Genomic DNA, 22785 nt, shown 5'->3' on the forward strand with positions numbered 1-22785 from the left:
TTTCTGAAGCCAGCGGTGAGTATAGCAGTGTTTACTATTCTCCACTCTATCACAGTACCATTTAAAAAAAAAAATTTAACAGCAGATATCTTTGGCTGACAGAATTTGGAAGAAGGCTTCGTTTTATTGTTTCATAAATCATACATTTTTCTACTATACATATCCTTTGAAAGTTAATGTTTTTTAAAATCCCTTGTATGACTAAAACTCTTCATCTCAGCATAATTCTCAAATGAAAGTCCCTGTAGCCTGCATACTGGAACTCTTGAAGCAGCATCCTGGGTAGAAATTAGGCCTCCAACTTCTCTCACTCAATCACAAGCCCTACTGGGATTCAACCACTGGGGTGTGTACAATTGCACAGAGAATTTGAAGTCAGGTCATGCTGTTATACCAAAGTTCTATCTACAGACAGGACTAGATTGTTAAGCTCTGTATCAGCCCATTCTCTTCTCTTTCTACCCCATCTGTCTACATTCTTCCTGGTTTTATTCCTACTCTGCTCACCACCCCGCAACATTTTCCAGGACTTTCGTTCTACAATGAGAAAAATGGCTTTATATTCTCAGTCATGTCACTCCACTTCAAAATTGGGCTTGTCCCAAAGATGCCATTATTCTTAAAAACCACAAAAGTGTACTCTTATTTCCAAGTCCAATATCGGTAGATAATCCTCCAACATTTGCTTCATCTCCTTTGTCTATTCTCTATATCACTCAATTGCATCCTCCTCTTCCAGTCATCAAAGTTTAGAACTTCAGAACTATTTTCAAATCTTTTCACTTTCTTAACCATCCACATCCAATAAGGAAAAAAGTTTGTTGGACTCAGCCTCTGGGGTGCCATTTATAACCACCTCCTCCCTATCAGTCCCTATCATCTGCTCTAATCAAACTCCCATCACTGCTCACTTGGAACACTGCACACAGTCTCCCTGCCTCCAGAACTTGCCCTGTATCAATTCACTTTCATGCAGGTTTTCTATTTTTCTAAAACAACCAAAATTAAGTCCCTGACTCAATGAAGACTATCTGGTAATAGTTCTTCTTACTATTCTACCAGGTAACTTCAGTCAACATCCAATACATGGAACATTGGCTCTACCTTCAGAGTAAGTCAAGAATCCAACTTCTTCATTTCAATGGCCACCAGACTGGTAAAGGCCACCAGTACCTCTCATGTGGATGACTGCAGTAGCCTCCATAAAAGGTTTCTCCACTTGTATTCCTGCCCACTCCATCTACTCTCACAGCAGCCAGAGTGAGCCTTTTAAAACCCAGATCTAAGTGAGTTCAATACTCCTCTGCTCAGAACCATCAGTGACTCCCCATCTCACTCAGAAGAAAAGATAAGTTATCTCTCCAACCTCACTTCCAATGACTCTCCCCTCTGCTCCTAGCATTCCAGCTACCCAGGACTCCTTGATGTCCTGTGAACATCCCATCCCCATGAACACAGTCCCATTAAAGGTGTTGCCCCATGGTTTCCTCCACCTGCACTGTTCTTCCCCCTCACTCCCTTGCCTTCTGCGTATATGGCATTTGTTCCAATCTCATCTCCTCAGCTTAACATCATAGTTTACGTTGCAACCTGCTCCCATCTCTCCTACAGGAATTCCAATCTTTCTTACCCAGCAAAACCTCCACACTAAATACATTTAATTTTTCATGTAAGTATTTCAGAGGGCTGCTAAAAGGAAGTCCCAATAAAAAACAAGACATACTGATATCATCATACATTCAAGGTCAACAACCTCACGTAGACCTTCAAATTTTTAGAAATCCTACTATTGTATTCTGGTGCCAATTGGTTTCCAACTGCCTGCAATAACTCTTAAACTTTTGCTCCATTTAAAATCTGACTCTATCACTTCTCTACTCTCAGAAAATGGCTGCTTATTTCACAGAGGAAAAAATAATCTGCAGTCATCATTTCTTTCTTCTCCTTTCCCCTCTTACTCTCTTGCCCTTTTCCCATTCCTCCCTATATGTTCCTATATCCTATCCCCTCATGCTTTCTCAGAAACCTCGATTATCCCCTCTATCTATTAGTTCTGTTCAGTATCTTTCATAGGCATGAAGGTCAAAGGGGATGAGAATCCAGGGAGGTTTCTCAATTTCTCTAAGAAAGAACAAAGGTCCTTAATTCTACATACTCTCTTAAATTTTATTCTTAACACAGATGCCAGTGATCCTTATGTAATTACACAAACTGTTCTTTATGTAATTATATGGCTCATTCCCTTGCCTAATGTAGGTCTCTGCTTAAATGCCCACTTTATCAGAAAGGCCATGCCTAACCATCCTATAGAAATAGCACTTTCCCTCTCTAAGCCTCTCTTACCCTCACTTATTTGTCTTTATGACACTTATTACCACCTGATACATATTTTGTTTACTGTATTTTCCACTTTTTTCAAAGTAAACTCCATGAGAGTAAAGCCTGTTTTATTCACTGCTGTTTCCCCAGTGCTAAAACAGCAACAGGCATACAGTTAAGCAAGCCATGGATTTTATGTGTGGAAAGGGAGGGCTCCTTTATTGGCCGAGCAGCTGGCTAGATGTCAAGTACGATGACGGAGAATACCGGGGTGGAATCAGGTGCTGAACTGTGGCCATGTTAGGTTTAAGATGCCTGGAGATATTTCTCTTTAGAAGATTTCATCTACTCCGTTGGCTTTATCTCCATCTATGCTACTGAGTCCCAGAATTCTATCAGCAGCCCTGCTATTTTTATTCAACTACAGATTTATAGAGTTAACTGTCTACATGGTATGTCCATGTGGCTCCTCAAATTCAGCATGTATAAAACAACTAAATGCCACTCTTAACATACACCCAAATTATCTCTCCTCCAGTATCAAATGGCATTACCATCTACCTGGTTACTCACACTAGAAACCTTGGGAGTCTTTCTCAGTTCTCTCCTGCAAATATCCTGAATCTAGTAGCTCACCAAATCCTGTAGATTTTATCCCTTAAGTTCCTCTAAAATGCTCTTAATTCTCTCCTTCCATGGCTTATGCTACTACTATATTCCAGGCCACCATCGTTACCTGCCTGGATATTTAGAATAGCCTCCCAACAACTGATTTCTCCTTATTAACTCTTGTTCTGCTATAGTAACAGTATTCACTAAATGCCGATCCAAAACACCTACTCAACATGTTTACAACCACAGAAGATTTTGCTTTTAGTCTTGTCCAATTTAGAAACCAAAGTGTCTAAATCCAGAACACAAGAAAACAACGTCATGGGGAAAACTTCCCAGTTTTATATATGTTTCCATTTTTTTTAAAGCTATGCTTCTCACATTTCAGTTTAATAAATTACAAAATTATTTCCAGATGTCACAGTTGTCTCCTAAAAACATCGTACCTGAATAACAGCACTAAACCAACATGTATTGCCAACATTTTTCAGCCCAACTGGCCAACCATCAACTCGCCTCCAGTCATTGGGATTGGGATTTTCACCCCAGACTTCACAGCGTTTTCTCTTTGAGCGTTTAGTTTCTGCAGAGGTTGCCTCGTGTATCCTGTATTGTGCCAACATACCACACATCAAGAAAAGAAAAAGTTAAAGAACAATACTGTATGAAGGATGTTGGTAACCTGTAATAGGTAATTCAAAATGTCAGTTAAACTTTTTACTGGGTAATCACTGGCTATATAATAATTATAAGCTTATAATGTAAGTGAAAAGTAAGATTTAAACAGAGATGTTTAACAGAGATTATTACCAATAAGGTCCATGGCTTTGGTACTTAATTGAATCTGAAGACTATTTATGGCTATCATATCAGTTTTAGATTTCAACGGCAGTGCCCTATCCCAGACTGTGTCATTGAAAGAGGCAAGAGAGACACTCTACTATAAATAAGAGATTCTGAACTGTCTAGCACACAAACTATGGTCCTGTGTTTCCCTGAAAGAAACAGCTCAACCATATGAGGGAATAAACATGTCTGGGAACTGACAGGCAACCATTGGAACTGGATATTTGTGGACAATTCCATATAATCACCAAATTAGTACCAATTCAAAAAATATATTCCCTGTTCATTTTTGAGACACAGTAGTTGAGTCATAATTTCATTTTCAAATAGCCAGCAAATCCTCAAAGTTTACAAAAGCTCAAAGTTTAAAAAGGGCATACATATTTATTGGATACTTGACTAGGATGGGCTTTTTTCCCCTTCAATTAGCAATTATGAACTACAAAGCCTGCAGGCTTCTACTCAAAGACCATAGGCTGCAATAAGACACTTATCATATTTGGCTTTTTCAAAAGTGAACCAGAATAAGCCAATGTAAATTTAAATTTTCTCCTAAAAGAAATTTCATTGAGGAGCTTGGCAGAACTGTTCCTCAGTGGTATTCACAGAGCTGTTGCCTTTGACCTACACACTAGTGTGGGAAATAAAGATTATTAATTAAATCAATAACCTGTTAAGATCTCTTCCATCGGCTTGAACTTTGGGGGACTCCAGGAGACTCAAAGCAATGGCAGCCTGAAGATCATCTTTGTTATCATGAGTAAGGTCTATTACTTCTGTAAGATAAATTGAAATTTAATTAGTCTACATGCAGGAAGCACTGTCTTTCTGTCTGTATTGCTGGAAAAAAAGTAAAAGCATTCGCAAAACTAAATATACTCCCTGCCTCTCACTACAATGGCTCATCTGTTTACCAACAATTTTGTTACTCTATGCTTGAGTTAAATGAATAACTTATAGTTATTGTAACATTAAGATTAGCTAACAGTGCAGTAATAAACAGCTGCTAAAAGGCAATGAATCAAATATCCCCTTTTGCAGTCTTATTCCAGAGTCAAAATTTATCCCATTGCTGTAGGTTAAATAGTCTCTTTATTTATCATTGTAAAACACTGGCTAAATATTGAACATTCAAGAATGGATATTTTCAATATCACACAAACTATTCTAGAGAACAGAAGACATACTACTCAACTCATGTGGTTGGCATAACACCTTCGTATATCTCAAACTAATAAAAAACAGTAAGAGAAGAGGCAAAGGACAAACTCGCATATGATCATAGATGTAAAAAAACCTAAACAAAACATTAGCAAAGAGAATCCTAATACGTACGAAAAAAGATTATATAGTAAGACATAATTGAGTTCACTATAGGACTGAACATTTAATGTTAGAAAATAGACCAGTAAAATTCACTATCTTAACAGTTAAAGAAAAAATGATAATCTCAACGGATATAGAAAGTATTTGATAACATTCAACCTCTATTCAGGATAAAAACTTCAAGCCAATTAGGAAGAGAAAAGAATATTCTTAGGCTGAGAAAGACTATCCATGAAAAGCCCATGGCAAACTTTATACTTAATGGTGAAATGTTAAACACAGTTCCTTTAAAACCAAGACTGAGGCAAAGATGTCTACTATCAGGACTTTTATGCACTATGGTTCTGAAAGTTCTAGTCAGTGCAAAAAAAATAATTTTTTTAAAAATGTGAAGACTGGAAATAAGAAACAAAGCTGTCGTAATTCACAGGTAACGATCGCCTAAAAGGGAAACCCAAAATAATCTATAAAAAAATGAAGTTAGATAAGAGATCCATGTACAAAAGTTAAGCGAATTTCTATATATGAACAATGATAAACATTTAATTTAGAAAAAAAAACTCTATAAAAACACAAAACTGTAGTAATCAAGGCTGTCCTACTGGCATAAGGACAAACATATAGATAGATGGAACATAATCGAGACTTTAGAAATAAACTCTCATCTTTATGGTCAAGGGGTTTTCATCATAAGTACCAAGACAAATCAATAAGGAAACAATATCTTTTCAACAAATAGTGCTGAGACAACTGGACATCCACATGCAAAAAAATGACTTTTAATCCGTAGGCCTCATACCATTTACAAAAAATGAACTTACAGTGGATCAAGCCCTCATAATAAGAGCAAAAGCTACAAAACTCTTGGAAAGAAACACAGATGTAAATCTTTGTGACCTTGGATTAAGCAATGACATCTTAGAGATGACATCCAAAGCACAATCAAACAAACAAACAAACAAACAAAAACAGATAAATTTGATATCAAAATAGAAAACCTTTGGGCTTCAAAGGACACCATCAAGAAAGTGAAAAACAACCCACGCAATGGGAGAAAATTTTTGCAAATCACATTACCTCGTAAGGGATTTATACAGAACATCTACAGATCTGCAACTAAATAATAAGAAAAATAGCTAAACTTTTAAAATGGGCAAAGAATTTGCATAGACATTTCTCCAAAGATATAAACATATGAAAAGATGCTCAACATCATTAGCCATGCACAAGTAACATAAACCAAAATAGCACGCAGCAGCCTTGTTTATAACAGCAAAAAAAAATAGGAAGCAACTCCAAAGTCAATAAGTACAAAACTGTGGTATATTCAGATCATGAAATACTACACACTAGTGAAAATAAATGAATTACAGTTATTAACTTCAACACAAATGAGTCTCAAAAAAAAAAAAAATGTTGATTGAAAAAAGTCACTGTGTGCACCAAAGACATATACAAGAATATTCATACCAGCGTTATTCAGAATAGCTCAAAATTGTGAACAGTTCAAATATTCATTAATGCCATCTGACCCAGCTGATGGTTCCCTTCTCCTAGAAGCCTCCTTGGCTTCCAAAGTACCACTCTCCTGGTTCTTTTGGTCTTCCTCCAAACTCCCTCGACACTCTTCATCTCCCCGGGCATCCCAACACCGGGAGTACCCACTGCTTAGTCATTGAACCTTATCTCTTTTCCATATCCACTTCCTTAGAGAGTTCATCCAGTCTCATAACTACACACCATTTATAAATTTATGATTCCAAGTTTTACCTATCTCCAGCCCAGATCTCTCCCCTGAACTGCACACTTGGATCTCCACTGCCTTTTTGATACTCCACTTGAATGTCTAGCAAGCATCTCAAACTTAATATTGCCAAAACCGATCTCTTCATCTTCCACCCCAAATGTGCTCCACCTGCAGTTATTTCCACACTTTCAACTCCACACTTTCAACTGCTTAGTAGAAAAAAACCTAGAGTCACCTTTAAGTCCTCTTTCTTTCATATTCCTTATTTCCTTTGTAAGGAAATCCTATATAGTAAGCACTTGTCATCCCTCCACCACTCCATCCTGGCCCATGCCAACATCAATAGCCTCCTGACTTGTCCTGGACAATATGCTCTGACTCATGCTCACTACCAGCTCTCCAACATTTGTTTTCAGCATAGCCGTCAGAATGATCCTTATAAAACAGAAACCAGTTTACATCATTCCTCTCCTCCAAACTCTCCAATGGCTAGCCATCTAACTCAGACTAAAAGCCAAGCTCTGCATGATCTGCCTCCTATTCCCTCTATGGTCTCATCTCTTCCTGCCCTCCTCACTCACTAAGCCCCAGCTCTGGCCTCCTTGCTGTTCCTTATATTCCAATGTATATTTCAATTTTAAAGCCCCACACGACTTACTTCCTCACCCCTTCTCAAAGACCTATCCTATTTAAAATCTAATCCCCAGAACTCCTTTTTTCATTTCGTTCATCACCCTTTACTTTTCTATACAGTACTTATGATGTTCTAATATGCTTTATAATTCATTTATTTATTTGTTGATCTCTCCATGAAAAAATAAGCTACATGAAGGCAGGGATTCTGTTTCTTCTATTCATTTCTACTACTTAAAGGAGTGCTTGGTACATAGTAGGTGCTCGCCAAGTAAGTGCTAAATGGATGAATGAATGAATGAATCCATTTAAGTCCTTAAAATTGTACCTGGCACATAGTAATGGTTCAATAATTAGTTATCATTACCATTATTTCCAAAGGGTTGATGTAATTGATAGGAAACTCACAGACACTCATCTCTTATTTGTGCAAGTTCAGAGCAGGACCAAGACAGGCAATACTTACTTGCTAATATTTCTTTATTGGCAGCACTCCCCTCTACTTCAGAAGGTTCTGTAGCAACCGTGTCTTGACTGGGCTCCTTAACTCTTTCATCAGTGAGAAGACTGACTGCCAGGGTGATATCACCATTACTGGCCTAAAGAGAGGAAAACAATTTCAAAAGTAAAGTTTCACATTTAAAATAAATAGCAAATTAGTTTTTTGGTTATAACTTACTACCCTGGTGACATGCTGAGCAAGTCTAGGCAGAATCCTGGGGTAGAAAGTAGGGGAAAAAAAGTATGGTGGAAGATAGCAAGTCTACTATGCTTAAAGCATATATCAAATTCTTAGTTACAAGAAGGCTGTTACTATGCTCTAATTTACCACAACATGCAAACGAGAATGAAATTTTATGGAGATTTGTTCTCACTGCTTTGATTGCTACTATTCTTGATTTCATAGAATAGCTAAGGCATGATTTATCAAAAAGGCGCTTGGCAATTAACAGAGATTCTACATGCAGTCAATAAAAACACCAAGCAGTTACCATATTCTATAGCAGTGACCATATTTCTATTTGTTTTTAATTTTTATTAGAAAAACTTTCTAACATTTACAACAATAGAGGGAATGTATAATTGAACCCCATGTACCCATCACTCAGCTTTAACAATTATCAAGTCATGGTCAGTCTGGTTTTATCCATTCTGCCTGCCTTCTTCCCAGATATGTTGAAGCAAATCCTAAGCATCTTATTAGTTCATCAGTAAACATTTCAGCATGTATCTTTTAAAAAATATAACCTGCAATGCTATTATCACACCTTGAGTAAGTAATAAGTTCTTAAACTATCGAATAACCATTTCAAACTTCCCTGACTCAAATATTTGTTTGTTTGAGTCAGGATCCACACAAAGTCTATAAAATGTAAATGGTTGATAAGTTTCTTAAACCTTTTTTACCCTGCAAGGTTCCCCATGCTCCCCATCCCCAATTTCCTCCATTCCCCTTATAATTTACATGTTGAAGATAATGGGTCATTTGACCCACAGAACTTCTGTCCTTAGATGCACTTTCATTTTGGCATAAAAATAGTTTGAACTGACATAACTATGATATGGACAACTGTTTTAAAGCATGTTGATCAACAGAAGCCTTGAAACTAACCTTCAGCGCTTCCTGAAGGAAGGAAGGGTCTTGAATGCCTGTGATTTCTCTCAGCTGATTTAACAGCATTTGGGAGCTCTATATTTGAGAAACAAAACAAACAAAAACAGAGACATATGTTAGTCAGAAAGTAAACCTGGATACATTTAAAAAGTACAAGCTTTTTGGATAACCAGGCCTGAGACTTGCATTTTTACTTCAAAGAACTGATAACATCCAAGCCACAAGGTATTGATTTTTGTGGGGGCAGGATCTCCTTGGAATGTGCCATCCTGCCATGCAGATTATTTTGAGCTAAAAACAAACTTAGGAAAAGTTATCTCTCCCTTTCCTACCCAAAAAGATTCAGATAGAAAAACCTGCTTCAAGAAGAGAACCTTAGCATAATCAACTGAGCATATCCACTTTAGCACATGTGAATTGTGTCCCCTTGTCTACCAGTCTCCTAGCAAGAATGTTTGCCACTTTCTTCCTTGTGAATTGTCTATTTAATTGCTTATTTTCTCTTTGAAATCCCAGATCCTTCCATCCCTTTCTCCTTTGTGCAAAATGACATCTATACCTCATTTTGCAGCAGTATTTGGAATTTTCACACTTGTGCGAATTCCCTGTGTATACATATTAAAATTTGGCTTTCTCCTGTTAATAGTGTGCTGTATGTCATTTGAATTACTCCAACAGCCAGAAGAACTAAAGGAGCTAGAGGGAAAGTTTCTCCAGCCCCAATGCTGTCACTTATTCTGAAACACCAAATCTATTACTCTTTTAAAAGCTTACTCATGAAAAATGCTTTGGGCCTTTGTGAAAGAAATATGAGCAAACAGTAAAACTACAAGTATATAAAACATTTAAATGTAATATTCTAGCCTTAAGGAAAGTTTAAAGTGTCTCGGGTTTTTCTTTCTGTGAGCAGTACATAAATAGGTCATATACAGAGTCCAGGGAATTTGCATGTACGTGAAGATGTGCTATTTTAAGCTTCGCCACACATGCCATTCGTGTGTGTCATTTTTCACTGACAGTAAGTTTCCAATCATGTAATTAACAAATGATACCACCAACATCATATTTAAAATTTTAAGTTTGATTGCTTAAAATGAAATATAGATAAAGCTAGAATTTTTGAATTATAAATAAAATTCCCAGGGGAGTAAACTATGGAATGTTTTCTCTTCATTGATCTGAATCATGAAAAAAACCTATCTTGTGGTAACTTCCGCCTACTGTAAGATCAGTTTATAATCCTTTTTCATTTAGATGAATGTGAAAAATGAAACAGTTCAAATTTAATTCATTGAGAAGAAATCTAATTTATATCATTCCTAAGGTCATCCAAGAATTACTGATTCAATACTTAATGTTTCACCATTAACTGTCTTTCGGTTACTAATACATCTCCAAGAGGCTGTCTACATTCACTGCCAGCTGGAATAGAAACAGTATCCTGTGTTCTTCAACAGCTGAGGGCCTAGTGCAACACTTAAGTATCACACAACTAGAAATAACTAACTGAAACATCCCTGTACAGTCCTTCTGTTCTAGTCACAGGCCGCAGTCATAGGCTAGAAATGGAACCTGATCTTGCTGAGAGCAGCAGTCTTTGAGGCTATGTCTTGTCAAAGAAAGTCGTTATGCACTGGGAGAGTGACTATCAGACTAGCAGGTGTCCAGATTTAGCCTTGGCAAAAGCTGAAAACACAAAGCATGTGATTTTTAGAAAAATAAAATATTAAAGTTTTCTCCAAACTAATTCTAATTCCATTTGATTTTGTGTAAAAGTACGTGAATCTGTATCTCTCAATCATATGCAATTTTATAAGAAACCAAAACCAATATACACCCCCCAAAAAAGTGCAATAATATTGGAAGGGGGAATAGAGTAGCATATTAAACCTAAACTGAAGCCAAGAAGGTAACAATGGGATAAACAATCACATCTTCACCTCAAATTACTCTATATATCAACTCACATTTAGGATTCACAGAAAACAATCCCATTAAAAATAATTACATACACTGCTTACTTTTAGCTAGGTATTCTAAACACTTCATATATATTATCTAATTTAACCTTCATCACAAACCTGAGATGGATAGTATGCCCATCTGACAGAAAACTGAGGCATAGAGAAGTTAAGTAACTTACACAAGGTTATTGCTAGTAAGGGATGGAGCTGAGATTTGACCCCAAGCTGCCTGACTCCAGAGTCTGCACTCTAACCTCTATGCCATGCTGTATCTGAGAAGACAAAGAAAAGAAGCAAGAATACCTATTTAATGCAAAACAATGCAAATATTTTATTCTTGTATTTTGATCTTGACCTTTGCATCTTAATAAGTCTTATTTTTTGCCAGCCTTTATATAATCACAACTTTGATTACTTAATAATACAATCAGTTCTAAATAAGCTATCATCAAGAAAACATAATATTTGAGGTAAATACTACCTTTGACTGAATCTAAGGTGATATATTATAAAAACATTGTTTTATGCACCAATAAAAGAAAAATAGTTGCCCCTTAAATCTATGACGCAATGCCTTCATGACATGACAGTCCTAGGAGACACATGAATTGGTCACATCAGCTTTTTGTAGCTCTTATTTATGTTAAGAAATACAGTAATTTCCCCTGCTTCTAAGTACACTGCTTGGCATGTATTAGGCCAGGAGTCCCCAATCCCTGGGCTGCAGACCGGTGCCTGGCTGTGGCCTGTTAGGAACAGGGCCAAACGCAGAAGGTGAGCAAGTGAAGCTTCACCTGTATTTGCAGTCACTTCCCATCCTAGTCATCACCACCTCAGCTCCAGCTCAGGCATTAGATTCTCATAGGAGCACTGGTCCGAAATGCGAAAAAGGTTGTGGACCACTGTGTTAGGCAATTCTTTTGCATATTTCTCAATAACAAAACTTCATATACCTGTGGCATCCTCTTTTCTTAGGTCTCATAAAGCACTTGATTACTACTTTGCGAGAAAATCTGAAACTGCAAACATTTTGCTTTACATAAAATCAAATTTATATTCTGTGGTTCTGTTTCTATGCCTTTCTTTAGACATTTTTTTTTCATTTAAATGCTGAATCACAGTATAATCTTTTAAAAGACATTTTAAATGGCAAGTCAACTAATCGTGTGGTACCCATAACTCAACTGTCCTGACGGTAGAAACAGCTATGACCAAACCCATACATGTGCAGATGATAACCACATCACATCTGCTACTTGCATACAGTAAATGTATGGAGCATCTCAATTTCAGAGAGCTCAGAATGCCAAATAAATGCAGTCAATGAAATATGGTATGCAAATATTAAATAATTTACTATTCATTATATTTGGCTTTGGATTAAAGCCCCATTCTCCTCTCCCCCGCTTTATAACAGGTAGCAGCGGACATCAATACATCTAGAATAATATACTCAGGAGAGGAAAATAAACTTTTAAGTTTCCCCTTTTTAAAAGCTAAGGGCAGAGATGATAACTTTATAAAATCATTTTGTACACCTCTAAGAACAATGTTCTTCATGTAAATGCAAATCCGAATTCCTCATCTTGCCAAAGACCATTACCAGCTATTCCTTATTTCACAAACTCATCCTCTCATGCCTTAAAGTGTTACTTCTATTATCTCTAGTAATATCTTCTACCTTTGTTTAACCATAGAATGCCAATCTACAGTCAAGGGTTATATTCATCTTATTCTTTAAAGTTGTTCCCAAGATCTCTGGTCCTTACTATTCTAACCCCTTTCTAACCTAATATGTTGAGGGAATGAATGAGCTTGTGAATGAATGTGACTGTCTTTATCCAGTATTTCTTATGTGGTTCTCTAATTGTTTTAAAAATGAAATTCTTGCCTCTGTAAAGGCAAGAATTATACAACATACTACCTAATTTGAATTATCCATAGGACAGTGCTCATAACAATTTCAACATTACTGAACACCTTCTTTGTGCCAGGAACCTTAGGTGCTTCACATACATGTAATCCTTGTAATAATCCTAAAACGTTAAGAAGCATCTTCATGGCGGGAATTTACAAAACTTATTTTGTCATCATATATTTTGAATTAAAAGATAAATCAAAGATAACCATTGAGTATGAATAACAAATTTCACAAGGATTAAGCTATGTTGTTGACACATAAACAACTTCTATGACATGACTCAATCTTATAATATTTAACTAAACCTAATTTTTCAAATAGTACCCACAACCCAAAACCTAAGTACGATATATTAAATGTTAATTTTAAAGTAACAAACTAAGCTCATTGAGATCCTACTGTATTACTAACTCATAGTTTCTCCTGGAACTTCACAGGAAGCTGGTTTAAATATTAACTTCACCATAACGACAATGCTATCTATTATAGTACACACCCAACATGAGACAAGACAAAGCCTGTGCTCCAGTCATGATCAAGTCAAATAATTGGCAAGACCCAACAGGTCTGCATTTCCTTAGTTAAACCCACATTGTTTTCATAAAACAAAAAGTACTCTCTTTTCTTGCCCAGAGGCAGTGAAGAAAAGAGGTACACGTAAATTTCTAGAAAGAAGGAACTCAAGCTTTCTGACTTCAGCTACTTGGTGGTTTTGGTGCAATCCAGTCTTCTCAGGAGTAAGGTTTACAGCAAAGACAATAACACATCTAATAATAAGCAGTAAACAGGATTATTCAGGCAATAAAAACATTAAGCTATCAAATTTCTGAAATAAACAATAACTGGCCTAATTCTACTGCAACTAATTAAAACTCTCTTTGATCATATGAGGCAAATTTGTGAGATTACAAATTAATTAAGAGTTTTCTCTTTATAAAACACTCAGTTTAGCATTGGGATGAACTTTCTAGACTATTCCATTCCTCTAAACAGGAATGCTACTTTCATCATCCTAATGCACACATTTCCTGATCTCAATTGTCTATTCTTACAAAGACATTCTACATTTAAAGCTAAGTAATTGATAAATGTTCCTTTATTTACTCCAAAAAACTACCATGTGCCTAATAAAATTCCCTCCAAAATTATCCAAGAAAGTATCCAAGAAAAGTAAAATAATAATGTTATGAGTCAATGAAAATATATAGCAGCAACTCCAGAAATCCAGGACAACAAGGTCTTAAATGCATTCTGAGACTGCCACTAACTTTCCAACTTCCACAAAACAAGGAACAGTCTCCATAGAGCCCTGGTGTTTTTCAGTTTTTCTTCCAGTAACAATTCTATGTTGGTCCAATTTATTCATAAAGCAGAAACCTAACATGTTGATGAGAAAAAAATTCTGAGATGACCTAAATTAAAATTAGAACAGGCTGGAGTAAAAGAAAGAGATAGACAGTTAATTGCTGTGGACCAGCTCTGACAAAAGACTACTCCCATTCTTGTACTCTATTGGAATTTAGGATTAATTTCCAGGTGGCTATTTCCTCGATCATCCAAAAGAAAGAGCCAGGTGTCATCATACCCCAGGAGCCTCCACTTCTTATGCACACATGAAGTGCTGCTGCCCACACCTAATCCACAGGACTAGACACTTCTTCCTGCGTGCTGCACCCAGAATTAATTAGCCTTGTTTCACCTTCTCCTATCGCCTTTGTCTACAACTAATGTAAATCCTTTCAGAAGAGCTTACATCTTTCTCCCCACTTCCCCACTTGATGTATAAAAACGCTTGTGAAACTGGGACAACAGACATGTCTTTCCTACCTAGCTGTGCTGCTGTGGTTTAGACTCCATGCTCCAAGACCTGTCTTCTTCTGTGTTTTTGGTTTTTGCTAGCAATGGCCTAATAAACTCTAACAAAGACAGACTTTTAGCAGTGGAAGTTAAAAACTTTTTGTTAACAGTGCCATAAGAATGACTCTCTAAAAATGACAAAAAGCAGGGTTTTTCTGTGGCTACAACTAAATTCTCTGAAAAAGGCTACTTGATAACTTATTTCAATGATGCAAATATTAGGTACATGATGAAAATGACTCTTTTGGCTCATCAATTGGCTTAAAAGTTTTTAAAAAGGATTAAAAACTTTTAAAATTTAGCAACACTTTTATGGTATAGAAGGGTTTGAACTGGAAGTAAAAGAAAAAAGGAACTAAGCATTATTTACTTTTAAATGTTTTCATCTCTTTTTTTCAAATGCACTGTGTAAGAAATTTCAACAGTAAAAAGGATATAAAATGAAAATTTCCCTCCTCTTCACATCTCAGTCCCATTTCCCAGGAGTAACCACCATTAATAGTTTCGAATATATCTTTCCAGAAATGGCCTATGCATATGAATATATTTTTTTCATACTATCTATAATGACCCGCATCTCGCTTTTTTTCTTACTTTAGAACACATCAGGACAATATTTTTTATTTCTTTGAATACATGCCCCAAATACATATTAGGTTGGGAAGCTGTTACAATAGGTCATATTTTGAAATGCATCTTCAAAAATAAAAATGTCATTTTTAGCAATATATTGCTAAGGTTAATTGAGAAACTAGGAAATTATAAAGATATTAAAAAAATCAAGTTTACATGATTATAGTTTTGATGCACGACAAGGCAAATTTCCCAAGTGGGGGGAGACCAAGACCCTCACTGACTGGCTGATACCCACAGACATTAGAGAAAGCAACCTGCTTTATTCAGTCTACAGACTCAACTGTTAATCTCATCCAGAAGCACTCTCACACACATAACCAGAATAAACTTTGATCAAATGTCTGGGCACCTCATGGCACAGTCAAATTGACACATAAAATTAATCATCATGAAGACTTAATATTGTTAGGACAGCAATACAACCCAAAATGATCTACAAATTCAACGCAATCCTTATCAAAATTCCAGTGGCCTTTTTTTCAGAAATGGAAAAGCTTATCTACAAATTCATATGGAATTTCAATAGTCTTTGAATAGACAAAATGATATTGGGAGGAAAAAAACAAAGTTGAAGGACTCACACTTCTTGATTTTAAAACTTACTACATAGCTACAGTAATCGTGACAATGTACTACTAGCATAAGGAAAGCCAACAAATTAGAATTGTGAGTTCAGAAAAACCTATACATCTATGGTCAACTGATTTAACTGATGTTCGACAAGGATGCCAAGACCATTTGATGGGGAAAAAAATAGCCCCTTCAAAAAATGGTACTGGGACAACGAGATATCCATATGCAAAAGAATGAAGTTGGCCCCCTACCTCACACAAAAACTAACTCTAAATGGATCAAGAACCTAAACATAATAGCTAATTACTATAAAACTCTTAGAAGAAAACAGAGGTAAATCTTCATGATCTTGAATTTGGCAATGGATTCTTAGATATACCAACAAAAGAAAAAAATAGGCAAGCAGGACTTAACCAAATTAAAAACTTCTGTGCATCAAAGGGCATTATCAAGAAAGTTAAATGAAAACCTACAAAATGGGAGAAAATATTTTCAAATTACAAACCTGACAAGGGTCTAGTATCCAGATTATATTTAAACTCATAATTCACATAACCAATGTGGATTATAATAAAACTCTTATAATTCAAACCAAAGAGAAACCGAATTCAAAAATGGGCTAAAGACTTGAACAGACATTTCTCCAAAGATATACAAATGGCCAATAAGAATATGAAAAAATGCTTTCCAACATTAGCCATTAAGAAAATGTAAATCTAAACTACAATGAGATACTACTTCACACATAAGGATGGCTATTATAAAATAAACAAACAAACAAAAAACAAAAATGGAAAATAACAAGCCTTTGGCAAGGATGTGGAGAAATTGAAACACTTGCGCATTGCTGGTGGGAATGTAAAATGGTGCAGCTGTTGTGGAAAACAGTTTGGCAGTTTCTCAAAAAATTAAAACATAGTTACCATATGAACCAGCAATTCTACTTCTAGGTATATACTCAAAAGAAATGTAAACTTGTACATGAATGTTCACAGTAGCATTATTCATAACATCCAAAAGGTTGGAAACTCAAATGTCCACCAATGGAAAAATGGATAAAGTACAGTAGATATAAAGAGTGGAATATTAATCAGTCACTAAAAGAAATGAAGTATGATACATGCTATAATTTAAATGAATTTTAGAAATATACTAGGTGAAAACAGCCAGGCATAAAAGGTCACATACTGTATGAGTTCATTTATATGATATATCCAGAAGAGGTAAATGCACTGACAGAAAACAGACTGGTGTTGCCGGAGACTGGGGCAATAGGGAATGACTGCTTAGTGGATGTGGGTTTTCTTTTGGAGTGATGAATATGTTTTTGAACTAGATAGAAAATGTTTTGTGAACTAGATATTGCACAATATTGTGAATCTACTAAATGTCGCTGAATTATACACTTTAAAATAGTTAATTGTTTATGAGTTTCACCTCAATGGAATAAAAATTAAGATATTTGTGTTTGCTCATACATGCACATGCACACACATACACACACCAAAAAAGAAAAAAGAACACCAGGAAAGTACTAACTTGGTCATTAATATTGAAAAAAGAAAATATTTGTTTAGGACATCCAAGTGTAAACCGATGACCAGCCATCATGTAACATGCTGCTAGCACCTATTCATGCAGATCATTAATACAGCTTTCTACATCTGGTATTCTGACCTCTCTTTTTATGTAGAAAGCCTAGATAGTGGAAATGGCACCCTGTAGCCCAGATTCTATGACACATTTGCCTCTGGGCAATCTCAACTACTGTAACTATCAATTTCCACATCTGTAAAATAAAGTACTGCATAAGTTTTGACAGTACTGGTGCAACTATCAAATGAAATAATGCATACAGTAACTACTAATAAAATGAAAAATGGCATATAAATGTAAAATACTGTGACCTGCCTGTCCAACGAAACTCATCAAGCACTTGTAGGAAAAATACTGATATCCTAGAAGAACATTACCTGTGCTGATTTTGGTTTTATCACCAGTTATGTCACTTTGCAAATTCTATTTCCTAATCACATTAAATTTTACTTCATAGGGTTGCTATTTAGGTTCACGGAGAACATATGTTAAGTGCTTCATAAACTGTCAAGTGGTAGTCAAAAAGCTTGGTTTTAGAAAGGCATGCACTGCAAGGGCAGGAGGGCTGGGGGAATCAAATGGCTTTAAGTCCCAGCTCTGCTACTTAGAATTTAATCTTGAATAAGCCAGATTTCTCATCTGCAATAAGGAGGTAAACAGACTTCAGTTTAAAATATCATATTAGGTCCTTATAAGCTACATTAATATCTGACACAATAATTCCTACCTTGCAGGGTTTTTGCGAATATTAGAAATGTACAGGAAAGTGCTCAGGGCAGTAGCTGGCATATGGCCAATGTTATTACTACAAGTATATATCTCCATGCCTAATAAAATAAGTGTGGGAAAAGGAGGGTATGCAGCAAATGTTTTTAGCCAAGGAGGCTGACATGTAAGTAGAACTGTTCAACAAGCCTTCACAAATAGAGGGTAGAAGATTACAAATGGAGATTGGGAAATAGTTAATAATAGGACAGTAAGAGCCAGAAAGCAAATAGCTTAGTCCATAGCAGAGAAGAAAGGCAGAAGCTGGCTCCAGTGCATCTAAATTTCTACATTTCTAACAAATTCCAAAGTAATGCAGATATATGGATCATATTTTGAGTTGCAAGGGAGTAGAAGACAGTGAATGTGTCTGGGGGTTAGGCTAGCATAAAGGAGATGTGAGATAATACAGGTGAATAAGGAGAGACATCATCTATATCCGGGTTTCTCAGCAATATTGACATTTTGGGCCAGACAACTCTTTGTCTGTGTGGGTGGGGGGTATCCTGTACATTGCAAGATGTTTAGCAGCATTACTGGCTTTTACTCACTAGATACCAGTAACATCCTCCCCCAACAATAACAATCAAAAATGTCTCTAGACACCTGTGATTTAGATTCATCTCTAAGAAATGAAGAAAGGAAGTGTAACTCTTCCACTAAGAGATGCTGAAGAGGAAAAAAATAAAAACAAAAAACCATGAGACAAAGAGCCTTCCTTATATGTCAACAAGCTCAGTCAAGTTGAAAAGTTTATCTATTTAGAAAGAGTGCAGGGAGTTTTGAAAGTTTAAAACATCAGGAAAATTCTAGGGAGGTGGCTAAGTGAAAAAGGTGAAGTGATTAAGTAGTACAAATTGTGTTGGTCACCTTATCTAAGGGCAAATACATATTGGATTTCAAAGACAAAATACTTTTTAAAATATTTCATTTATATTTTTATGCTAATGACATGCTGAAATAACATTTTGGATATACTGAGTTAATAAAATGTATTAACATTTTTAAAAAGTACAAACTGACAGTTACAAAATAGTCATGGAGATGTAAAGTACAGCTTCGGGAATATAATACTGTAATAATTATACATGGTGTCAGGGGGTATAAGACTTATGGAGAAGGTCACTTTTAAGTTATATAAATGTCTTAACTATGTTGTATACCTGCAACTAATATAATATTGAATGTCAACTGTAATTGAAAAAATAAAAATTAAAAACCAAAAACATCAGGAGAGTTCTAGAGAGTGGGAGAAAGGTTCTGACCTAAGACAATGAGTCCATCAATTAAGAAGCAGGTATCTTTGGCTCTTGATTGAACTAGGTTCAATCTTTGCTGTACCATCTACTAGCTGCGTGACCCTGGGAAAATTATTTAACAAGTATAAGCCTCCTCATAAGAAAACTCAATGGAGTAGTCATAAGTACTGAAACAATTTATGTTAAGTTCTGAACATAGTGTCTGGCACACAATATGTGCACAATATTAGCTACTACTACTACCAGCATCATTATTTTCCTTGAAAATATCTCCTTCACTTGTCTATTGCTTTAAATTTCTTTGTGAAACAAAACACATGGGAAGATCCTGCCTACTGAGGCATTATTTGTCAATGTGTTTTATAAGTATTGTGCTCACTGTGTAAGCAAAAACTGTTTATAGCTAAGAAGGCATGAGAGTTGTGGAAGCCAACTAAGCACTAATTTTCTGATGTTCCAAAAATCACAATTAATGAGACAAGATAAAAGGGAGTAAAGAGCCAATAAATCAAGGGAAAGCAAAAAGGACATTAAATTTTCACTGAAACTGGCAGGTTTTCATAGGGCTTCAGTTAGCATAAGAACATGTGATAAACCCTAGCACAGCTGTCAAGGATGGCAGGTTTATAAGAACCAATCTGACTTCAAGTTGCTTATGCTACAATAACATTAAATGTTTTTTTTTTTTTTTCTTTTTGTTTTTAATCTAAGTCAAGAATTGATTAAAATACACGAAGGTGTCTGTAAGCACTCTCTTTAGACATTTGAATATCAGTCTGCAGTCTGGAGGATTTAGTGTTATCACAAAGTGTCCTCTTTTAGATTTGAGTAAGTACTGAGAATGTTTTTCAAGAGTACATTTTTCCCTCACTACAATTCTTGGGAGGCTTTAAGAAGGTTCTGTCTGTCCCATGTACAAATGACCAAGAAGGGAAGGGAAGCATTCTAGGTTTTAAATAGCTTCTCAATGTCAGGGAAAAAAAGCTCTTCTCAACTAGAACTAAAGATCTTCTAAGTCAGGAGTCCACAACCCCTGGGCCACAGACCACTATCAGTCTGTGGCCTGTTAGGAACTAGGCTGCATAGAAGGCGAGAGGTGGGAAAGGGTGAGAAGGTTCATCCGTAATTGCAGCTGCTCCCCAGTGCTAGCATCACCACCTCAGCTCCACCTCAGATCATCAGGCATTAGATTCTCAGAGGAACACCAGTTGGTCCCCAGTGCCAAGAAAGTTGGGGACTGCTGCTCTAAGGAAAATGTAGAATGCTTCAGAGAATTAAAAATAGAGAAATAGAGTCCATTCTAACTTGAAACCTATCAAGATGAGGAAGAAGTTATTAAAATCTTTCCCCTAAGATATGAAAGTTACTTTCTCCAAATAAGATTCCTTCAACCTAGCCTTGCTAACTTCAAGCATTTTACATTAGTAAAAACAAAAAGAGCGAACATTATCAAGCATACCAAACTTATCATCTGTCTGTGTGGAGCGAATCACTGGGAAGAACAACAAATGTCATCACTCTGCAGGTGGCCAAGAATCACGGTACTCCAGCCAGCCAGGCCACTGAAGTTCCAAGCTTTCCAAAAATAGCTATGACTTATATACAAGTGCTCATCAAACACCTCACACACACACTCTCAAACAGAGTGCTGAAATAGTGGTCACTGCTCAAACTGTGGCACAGGGAAATGAAGATGCTGCTGATGAACAGGCACATGGTCTCAACTGACAGAATACTGACAAATTTAAATATGACTTACTCTCTCTTAAAATAGTCTCTTCTCTAAATCAACATGACTGTCTCAAAAGTAAGATTTTCCCACCTGTTTTTAAGTCACTGTCCTAAAAACAAATAGAATTGATCTCTGAAACCAGAGAAAATCCTGACTCAGATTCCAATAGGCAGTGAACACCAACAATGCTATTTCCCTTAGAAACCAGCACATACTCTCATTTTGGTGCCCAGGACCTGGAGGTATCTTTCACTACAGGAGTTTTAAAAGGAAGTGTGTTCACTTTATACACTACTGGTCTCCTGAGAGCAGGAAAAGAGTAAAAAGTCATAAAAGGTTTCTCATAAAAGGTTTCTCACTTGGAGGTATGTGACAACTTTGTACTGTAAATCTTTTTATGAAATTCTTCACTTCCAAACTCGAATTTGAATATTTGGCACAGGTTTCCCACTCTGTCTTGAAAAAGCGCAGTGCTTAAGGGGTGATGAGTTGGTGTTAAGTTATAATATTCCAAAGTAACGTTAGAAGACATTCTCAAATTGCCCACTTCCCAAGTTTCTTCACACAAACATGAGCCTTTGGATTTTCTACCAAACCAGTGTTCTTTTACTCTCACCATCTTAGCCCAGAAACCCTCGTACTGATTTCAATCTTCTTAGATAATAGGAATAGGAAAACAACCACATACCTTCTGTTCATCACGCTGCCCTCTCCTTAAAAAATCTAGAGTGATGAATGCTACTATTACTATTACTATTGGGGCTGCTGCTCTGTTTAAATAAAAAAAAAAAAAAGCGGGGTGAGGGTGAAGTGAAGATGGAAGCAGAATTTGGGTCTTTCTAAGGTGTTGATGCTGTCTGGCTTTAAGTTGGGCATCTTCGCGCAGCTCTGCATGAAGACTCTTTAGTGACTTAAAAACAAAAACAAAACAAAAGAAAAAAGAAAGAAAGAAAACCCCAATGAAGCTCTTTTTGTTTCTCTCTCTGGTCAGGGGCCAGGCTCAGCAGTCCCTGATGCAGTGCAACCTGGAGTCAGCCTTTGCTATTTCGTTTCCCACAAAATATCTGTCACCCTCTGGGAGCCTCACACCAGGAGAACTCGGGTCTCTGCATTCAGAAGCCTTGCAAGAGACTTGGCCTCACGCCAAACACTCCCGTCCTCAAACCTCACCGCCACTGCCCTTGGAGCACCCTCCACCAGCCAACCCTTCCCATGGCCCCATTACCCCCTTTTGCAGGATGCCCGATTGAGCCCTTTCTCCCCACGGAATACAGAGCAAGTGATGATCAAACAGCTCCACGCCGTAGGTAGTCTCACGCAGTGATCCATGCTGGTCAGAGTGAACCCTCGGGTCGCTTTTTCCCACCCGCCGCCGCCAGCCCAG

At 36.6% G+C, this 22785-nt stretch overlaps 1 protein-coding gene across 4 annotated transcripts in view; it reads right to left on the reverse strand.

Moving 5' to 3' along the window:
* The window catches only part of USP28 (ubiquitin specific peptidase 28), a 51571-nt gene that overhangs the window by 28271 nt on the left and 515 nt on the right, over nt 1-22785 (reverse strand). For 3 of the 4 annotated variants that reach the window (XM_039887936.1, XM_039887933.1, XM_039887934.1), the window contains exons 2-5: nt 9096-9173; nt 7950-8082; nt 4448-4553; nt 3378-3537 (exon numbers count right to left, since the gene is read on the reverse strand). In XM_039887936.1, coding sequence (XP_039743870.1) covers nt 3378-3537; nt 4448-4553; nt 7950-8082; nt 9096-9173 — 477 coding nt within the window. Of the gene's footprint in view, nt 1-3377; nt 3538-4447; nt 4554-7949; nt 8083-9095; nt 9174-11241; nt 11335-22785 lie in introns of all 4 variants that reach the window. The other variant, XM_039887935.1, reaches the window with a different exon arrangement.

This window comes from Pteropus medius, unplaced genomic scaffold (genome assembly GCF_902729225.1).
Source record: "Pteropus medius unplaced genomic scaffold, Ma_sr-lr_union100, whole genome shotgun sequence".
Lineage (NCBI taxonomy): Eukaryota > Metazoa > Chordata > Mammalia > Chiroptera > Pteropodidae > Pteropus > Pteropus medius.